Below are 9,473 nucleotides of genomic sequence, written 5' to 3' on the forward strand. Positions count from 1 at the left end.
AAAACTAAGTAGTTACATCACTTAGTTAAAAAATTAAATAGCCAGAAAGTAAAAAGTTAAAATATCATTAACTACTCAAAATAAATATATACATCTACTACGTACAGTGGCGTGGCCTCTAAGGGAGTGTTTGGTTGTGGGAAAATATTGAGATAGATGGGTAAGTGAGAAGTGGGAAAATGGCAAAACCATGTTTGGTTGAGGATGCTTGCATACTTACCTAGCTATATGACTATCCTACCAATTCTGCTTGCATGTCTATTTTCATGGATTTTGCCGGCTAAACAATCCCTTTGATCACATGATATTGCTGAAAAGCAGCCTTGTTTCCCCACATTGCAATTAAACCAAAAGACCAGCATACCCTCTCCAAAAGACCAGCCTTGTTTCTCCATTCTCCTTCCTGGGTCCTTTCTCATTGCTGGAAATTTACTGTCATGGCAGTAAGAACAATTTCATTCATTTGAGTAATGCAACAACCTTCAATTTCTTTTGCAACAAATAGTATGGTGCTGTTGTTTTGGAGATAAGAAAAAAAAAACCATTAGATCAAACCCCTCACACAGATGGCAATTTAGCCTTTAACAACACTAAGTATCGAATACATAAATGAATCACTGAATACTTGGAATTAGATGAGGAATCAAGGTGAAATATTTGAAGAAAGAAATGAACACCCGAAGTGCTTGCCTCGGAAGATTTAATGGCTGCGAGTAACCTCCAAATCGGTACTGGAGCTTTCGCCATTTTCCACTGTCTCTGTTCTCTATCTTCTTTTTGTTTTGATTTTCGTTTATATATATTTCCATTTTCTAGTGTGTCTGTTATTAATTTTTGACTTGCTTGGATCCATTTTTCTTTTTCTTTCTCGTGTTTCTCTCTAATTTACAATTTTTTTATTTTCTCAAAAAATTTTAAAACAGGGATATTTTTGTAATTATCACTTATTTTCCCACCTATATTTTACCTCAAACCAAACATAGACTTTATAAATCTTACCTAATTTGCCCGGTAAATTTTTTCCAACCAAACAATTTTTTTTACACTTTCCTACCAAACTCACTTTCCAACCATTTCCCTATCAATTACATTTACCTAGTATTCAAAAAAATTATCCTCAACCAAACACCCTCTAATAGTAATCCTACGATAATATTATCTCCAAATCTATTACAACTACCCATAATTACTATTCTCGGCACGATCACCACCAGAAGCAGAATTAGAAGGGGCTAGGGTGGGCCACCGCCCCATCCCCCCAAATTTGAAAAAAAAATTATTATTTTAAAATGGCATAGCGTGTGTTAATGGATCAGTTTACTGACAAAACGTATCTGAGTGTATAAATTTTCACATCTAAATATCTTCTCCTGCCCATGTATTGATGCCTTGATGGCATGGCACAACAACCTTTAAGCAAAATTTGATTTTACCCATTGGTTTTAACCTCATATGGAATGAGTAAGACTTTTGGACACACTTTTATAATATTTGATTAAATCTAACAAGTCATCGTTCAGTCATGCTATCACCAAACCAACCCTCTTCTTCTTCAAGTTCAAATATAAAATGACGTAAAAGTTGAGGATAAGGTTTTAATGCTCTAAAAGCTGGTGGTTTTATCCAAATACATATATCAATGGAAGTTTGAACTTGGCTAAAGTAATTGGTAATGAAAATTTCTTTTTGTTATAAATTCTCATTGTAAAGCAAAGTCTGAGATTTTATCATTCTATTGAAATTTTAACAGTTGTTGTCTCAAGTTTTTATTTTTCCTTAACCAGTTCCAAGTATTTGTAATATTTTGTGCATTATATGCCTGTAAACAAGTTCATATTTATGGAATGTTTTTTTTGTGTGCTTGACTGCCTGTGTTATTTTTATTCTTATAAAGTTATACACTTATACTTCTTCAGTTCTTTCCTTCATAGGGTTCTTTAATTTCTTTGCTCAAATATAAATTTATATATATTCTTTCCAACAGGTTGAGCTTTGCGATCAATCACGATGAGGAGTTTCTTGTAATAGCTTGTGATGGGATATGGTAAGGTTACTTAATTGGTTGCTTAAACTTCCTTTTGAAACTCCATTGCTATTACCAAATTCATCTAGATGGCAAATATTCCTTTTTATATTGTAATTCTCAATTTAATTAATTAATTTTTTTTGGTAAAATTCAATTTAATTAATGTACTATAACATAACCTCTAATAGTATCATAAGTTGATAACCTATAAAGTTTAATTCTCAATATGCTTTCATGTGTGCTTATTTTTCCTTCGTCTTAGGCACTAGATGCAAAGGTTATTATTTTTAAGAAGAAGAGAAAAAAGAATTACCGAAGAAGGAAGAACCAAAGGACATCAAGAGGTGTGTTGAAACTTGAAAAACAATTATTTAATAAGACATGTTTTCATAGAAAATTATTTAACTTCCTATGAACATAGAAAATTATTTTAATGTTTCTAACTTTATCCATTAACTGCCATGAACATAGAAATTAATTGCATATATTTTTTAGTGGTTTAATATTAATAATATTTTTAAAATCATACTGGTCATGAAATAATTCATGCTCCTTGTAGGTTAGAGTATTATGGGGAAAAGTACTACTATTGATTCTTATTTTAAGAGAAAGAATAGTGAGTCTTTGCCCTCGTCTACTCCTAATGTCGAATTGTCAAATACTAAGACTCCTTCTTCAAAGTCTCTTAGAATTAAAAATAAAGAGGCAGTTAAAGAAGTTGATCTTGCTTCATTGGAAAGAAATCCTGCACTACGTCCTCCAATATGGTCGTGTTTATCTTAAACTTGGTCCATTTCAGTGCAAGCTTCAAAATTATCCTTTCTATGGGCCAGAGAAGAATCGACGTCATTTTCTCTCTTCTTAGTTTGATTTGTTTCCATCTTGGTTAGAGAATTCTCCTTCTAAAGATGCGCATTTTGTTTGCCTTGTTATTTATTTAGTAAACCATGTGGCAATGGTCGTCCTGGACTTAATACATTTGTTGTTGAGGGATTTAGAAATTGGAAAAAGGTTAATGATGAAGAAAATTGTGCTTTTCTACGCCATGTTGGAAAAAATGTTATCTCAATGCATAAAAATGTTGTGAGTTCATGTAGTGATCTTATGAACCAATATCAACATATTGAGACATTGGTTGAAAAACTTACTTCTCAGGAGATTGCAACTAATCGTTTGAGACTACAAGTTTCTGCGGACATGACAAGATGGCTTGCTCTTCAAGGATGTGCTTTTAGAGGTCATGATGAAAGCTCAGATTCAATTATCAAGGTAATTTTCTTCAGATGATAAAGTTTTTAGCTTCCTATAATCAAGAAGTTGTAGCATTTGTTTTAGAAAAGCTCCTTAAAATGCATCATATAGTTCCTCTCAAATTCAAAAGGAAATTCTTCATGTTTTCTCTGAAAAGGTAAAGAAAACAATACGGGAAGAAATTTCCAATGCCAAGTTTTGTCTTATTGTTGATGAAGTTAGTGATGTATCTAAAAAGGAGCATATGGCTATTGTTTTGAGATTCGTAGATAAAGATGATTTTATACGGGAAAGGTTTTTCGGTCTTGTACATGTGGAAGATACAAGTGCTAAGACTTTGAAACAAGGAATACTCAACACTCTTTGTCACCATAATCTTGATATTCAAAATATTCGAGGACAAGGCTATGATGGAGCTAGCAATATGCGAGGTGAATGGAATGGACTGCAGGCTTTAATTTGCATTGAGTGTCCATATGCTTATTATGTCCATTGCTTAGCTCATCGGCTTCAACTTGCCTTGGTTGCTGCATCTCATGAGGTAAAACATGTTCATCAATTTTTTGAAAAATTGAACTTCATAATTAATATTGTTACTTCCTCTTGTAAGCGTAATGATGAGTTAAAGGCTGCCCAAAAAATTGAAATTGCAAGAATGATTGCTATTGATGAACTTGAATCTGGAGTTGGTCTTAATCAGATTGGTACTTTGCATCGAGCTGGAGCTACTCGTTGGAGTTCTCATTACAATTCCATATGCAGTTTGTTTAAAATGTTTAAAAGCATATGTGAAGTTCTTGACAATATTTCTAATAAAGGAAAGATAGCATCACATCGTGGAGATGCAGATAATGCATACTCATCATTGACATCTTTTGATTTTGTCATCGTATCGCACCTTATGAAGGAAATTATGGGTATTACTGAAGTCCTTTGTCAAGCTTTGCAACGAGAGTCTCAAGATATTTCAAATGCTTTACATTTGGTTTCAACTACAAAAGAGTCCCTTTAGAAATTAAGATAGACAGGTTGGGATGCTTTTTTGGTTCATGTTCAAGAATTTTGCATAAAATATGACATTGACATTCCAGATATGCGTGCAAAATATATTGGAAGGAGAGGTCGTGCTCGAAATGAACAAGGTGATTTTTCTACTGAAAAGTTTTATTGGGTAAATATCTTTGTGCTACAATTGATTATCAATTGCAAGAATTAAATAGCAGGTTCAATGATAATACTGTTGAATTACTTGCTTTGAGCATGACTTTAGATCCAAGAAACAGGTACAAGTCATTTAATAGTGATGATATTTGCAAACTTGTTGATAAATTTTATTCTAGAGATTTCACAGAACAGGAAAAGTTGCATTTGAAGATGGAGTTACAACATTTTGAGCTTGATATTCCTAAACATCCATATATGATTAATTTATCAACTACATCTGAATTATGTCAAGGGCTAGCAAGAACCGGAAAGTCCATCATTTACCCTCTTATTGATAGAGAGATTAGACTTGTACTCACTCTTTCAGTTTCTATAGCAACTACTGAAAGATCTTTATCAGCTATGAAGATAATCAAGACCAGGCTCCGAAATAGAATGGAAAACCAATTTCTTGATGATTCTTTGATTTCATACATTGAAAAAGAAATTGTTTTGAGTTTTAGGAAGGATTCATTACAGATGAGTTTAACAATATGAAAACACGTATAGTAAGAGTCAAGTGAAGTAATCTTAATTTATGTGATAGATTTCTTTTAATTTTTGTATATTAGATTTGTGTTGTATTTCAAACACTTTTATTTATAATATAGTTTTTTTTCCGGCCTCCTCTCATTAAAATTCCTGGCTCCGCCACTGATTACCACTCTATTTTAATGTGCATTATTAATTACGGTACGATCGAATACGGCTTAAATTATCAGAGTAAACAAATAGATTGATTCGATTTTTTTTTTAGAAAAAAAAACTAATTTGGACTTGTACACACAGGATTATAGTACTAACAAGTGAAAGACGCAAGAGACCCAACAACTATTACTCCTGAAACACTTTGATATACGACATCAGCTGTTCAATTAATTACAATCACCCGACATCGGCTGTTTAACTCTATTACCCCCTTAATGGCTGCACCTAGAAGGCATAGCATGACATTAGGCGTTCCATGATATATTTACATATAAACAGTAAGTTGAGGTATGAGCATCTATCTATTTAAACTTGATCACATAAAATATCTATTGACTTGAGCATAAGAGTGCTTTACATGTACTTCTCTGATTCTCTCTAATCAATACCAAGATGCAAAGTGTAACACCCCGTGTATATCCGGAATATTAACATTTCATCGTATTAAGCGGTGCTTAATTAAAAATGCAGAATATTCTTTTTCTTTTCAATTATGACGTCATTATCAATTACCAACTTGATTACTTAATCAATTTCATAAAATATCGCCTGTATGTAAATTGCAATAAGACATCTACTGAAATACCTCAATATATAAATAAAGTGTGTATCCAAATCACAGCATTACATCAAGTAATCCGGACAATATCCTGATACATTATTACAACACCAAGAGACTCAAGACATAATCAAGACATAACAATACTATGTGTCATGGACAATCCCCATGCTCACCAAATAAACATAGTAAACAACCAGTCTCAACATAAACTCCATAAACATAAACTGAAGCTATAAGCATATAAGCAGCATGCAAATCCAACATCCAATCATGGCAGCATAATATAACAGCAATCTAACTCAGCTCCGGCCTCCTGCCGCATGAGGTCTCAACATTACCTGACCCTGAAATAATCATTCCCCAAACGTGGGGTGAGATCTCTAAACAAGAAATCTCAGTAAGACAAGGGGTCCTCAAGGATCTTCCACCCCAAGCTCACTTACATGTGCAATATAAGTTCTAAAAGCATTTATATCATTATCAGTTCCAAAACTATGTAGTGCAACAGATATCTATGGCATGTGTGTAATCACTATCTACTGGCTAGAGAAATGTAGGAATACGTCTATTCCCTACATGTAGTACAAGGAACATCGTTTGCACCTCACCCACAGCCTCACCCTCTTGTATGTTCTACATACTCAGGCTTACCGTATAGGTGGAACACCTCCATGCATATCAACAAGGCACTAACATACAATAGCTCAACAGCATTTCCAAAACATCAAAAGCATGTAACACAACATGCATATACCATATCCCCATGAGACATGGTGGAACCACAACATGGCTAAACCGAGGACACGAAAGCTTACCTCTAAGCTAGCTATCCAACGCCACAAGCTCAAAGTCCAATCACAGCAGATGACAATATGATATGGACCAAATATAAATCAATAAACATGTACCACATGCATACAAATTAAAGACAACGCCTTTTCATTACGTTCTCAAGTCTTAAAGCTTCTATCAAAGCCACAAGCCCTTAATCCCATGATTCTGGCTTAGTCCATTAAATACAGAAGTTCATCTTCATCAAACTAGGGTCCACAAACCCCCAATAGCCTACTGGACACACAACACAACTACTGTTTCACGAAATCCCTGAATATCCGGATATTCCTCGGGACCATATCCGGATATGCAATATCCGGATATCTCACTGTCCATATCTGGATATGCAATATCCGGATATACAGATTCACATATCCAGATATCCAATATCCAGATATCCCAAAACCACATATCCGGATATCCAATATCCGGATATCTGTTCGACAAATATCCGGATATTTCACGACAGAATACAGTTTCTGCATTTTCGTGAAGATATCCCTTAAAGGTTCCTTTTTTATCGATTTTAAACACCTAATCATGCATTTCTAGGCGTGTTCAACATTACCCAACAACAAGTAATCATCTTTTAGTCATTAGGTGAATCAAGGTACCATTTTTAAGCCTTAAAACTCAAGTTAAAGGTTGGTACAACATACCAAGGCTCAAAACTCAGAATGGAGATGCTCTTGGAGCTCACTAGACACTTCCAAGATTCTGTCTCTCACTGCACACGAAAATGGTGCACAAAGGTGGTTCTTTTACACAAAAGAAGGCTCCTTGAAGCTCCAAAACACCAAGAACAAGATGACTCCTCTCCAACTCTCAAACTCAGCCTACTCCCCTCAAACACAGTAGCTGGAACACCAAGACAAGCTATCTCTCACCCTCACCAAGCCACCCACAAGTGTTTACAAGCAGGAAATGTGAAGAAAATCAAGAAAGATCACAACTTGGCTCAAAAAATGGAAGGGAAAGTCAATGGAACAGTAACCAGCAGATGGTCAGCCCCAAACTCACGTATAGAAATCTGATCCTAGGGTTTTGTGTCCATAATAAGAGTATTTATAGCCCAAACACACTTAAACACACAGTATTAACTTTAATTGCTAAGCTTAGCATTTTAATCCCAAACTTTGGATTCTGAAACTACATAATTTTTCAAGAATTATCATATTTTTATTATATTTTTCTGAGCACCTTACCGGTACGCGCTTTTCAAAGCCAATACCGGTTTCTAGCACAAGTTCTCATTATTTGGACTTGAAACTCGTTTTACAAGTCCTACATAATATTCTAGTAATTATCATGTACTTACTTTAATTTTCCGGGATACTTTTTTGGTACACATTTATACCGACTAGCAGAACCGGTATCTGCGCTTTTCTTCCGAAAAACGACTTTCAGCATTCTAACCCACTTATTATAATTATTAAGCCTCATAAATAATTATTAGGGTCAATTATGGAATCATTTCCTAATTTTGCATAATTAATTAATTAAATACCTTAATTAACGATGCAGGTTCTTACATTTACCCCACCTTTTTAGGATTTTGACCTCAAAATCAGAAACATACCTGGTCGAAACTCGGGTTACTGCCGGAGAAACTCGTCCTCACGCTCCCATGTACACTCCTAAGGAGTTCTTCCGGTCCACTACACCTTGACCATTGGAATGATCTTGCTCCTCAGCTGCTTCTCGCCACGATCGAGAATTCTGAGTGGTCCGACGTGAGTCTTCAAGTTCTCCCGAACCTCCACATCATCTGGTTGCACCACGTGCGACGGATCTGCTATGTACTTCCGAAGCTGAGACACGTGAAACACGTCGTGGATGTTAGCCAGGTTCGGAGGCAAGGCAAGCCGGTAGGCAACAGGTCCTACTCTACCAAGGATCTGGTATGGCCCAATATATCGCGGGCTCAGCTTCCTCACTCCGAGTGCCCGACCTACACCGGTGACAGGTGAAAGTCTCACAAACACGTGCTCACCCTCACTGAACTCCAGCGGATGATGCTTGACATCATAGTAGCTCTTCTGGCGATTCTGCGCCTGCTTCAACTTTTCACGGATCATCTAGATCTGCAAGGTGGTATCTTGGACAAAGTCCAAGCCAAAAAGCTCCTTGTCCCCAACCTTAGACCAACAAGTAGGAGTCCGACACCTCCTATCATACAGTGCTTCGTAGGGCGCCATGCCCAGGCTAGCATGAAAGTTGTTGTTGTAAGAAAACTCAACCAACGGAAGGTACCTATCCCATGCCGAGCCCTGCTCCAACGTGCATGCTCGCAACATGTCCTCCAAGGTCTGGATGGTCTTCTCAGTCTGTCCATCAGTCTGAGGGTGATAGGCGGTACTCAATCTCAACTGCGTACCAAAAGCCTCCTGCAGCGCCTCCCAGAACCGAGATGTGAACTTCGAGTCCCTATCACTAATGATACTCTCGGGCACCCCGTAAAGCCTCACAATCTCGCGGACATAAAGCTTGGCCAACTGCTCTGTAGTGAAGCTCACCTTCACTGGAAGAAAATGGGCAGACTTCGTCAGTCTGTCCACGATGACCCAAATAGAGTCACAACCCGCCTGAGTCTTCGGCAATCCCACCACGAAGTCCATGGAAATACCTTCCCACTTCCACTGTGGTACTTAAAGATGTTGAAGTTCACCAGACGGTCTTTGATGTTCAATCTTCACCTTCTGGCAGACCAAACACTTTGGACACAAAGATAGCAACATCTTTCTTCATGCCCGGCCACCAAAAGTTCTTCTTCGGGTCTTGATACATCTTAGAAGCACCAGGGTGGATAGAAAACTGACCCTTATGGCCTTCTGCCATAACTTCTTCTGTCAACGGACCTCGAGGAACTACAATCCTCTGCTGAAACAA

General features: G+C 36.6%; 1 protein-coding gene across 1 annotated transcript; it reads left to right on the forward strand.

Annotated features, from left to right (window-relative positions):
• Positions 1-2,596: 2,596 nt before the first annotated feature.
• LOC133293184 (uncharacterized) lies at positions 2,597-4,289 on the forward strand. The gene is made up of 3 exons (XM_061491720.1): positions 2,597-2,793; positions 2,968-3,295; positions 3,408-4,289. Exons 1-3 carry the CDS (start codon positions 2,597-2,599, stop codon positions 4,287-4,289), a joined length of 1,407 nt encoding a protein of 468 aa, XP_061347704.1.
• The last annotated feature ends 5,184 nt before the right edge of the window (positions 4,290-9,473 follow it).

The sequence above is a fragment of the Gastrolobium bilobum genome, unplaced genomic scaffold (assembly GCF_033153095.1).
Source record: "Gastrolobium bilobum isolate Gb01-03AN ecotype WA unplaced genomic scaffold, APGP_CSIRO_Gbil_v1 utg16380, whole genome shotgun sequence".
In the NCBI taxonomy this organism is placed as follows: Eukaryota; Viridiplantae; Streptophyta; class Magnoliopsida; order Fabales; family Fabaceae; genus Gastrolobium; species Gastrolobium bilobum.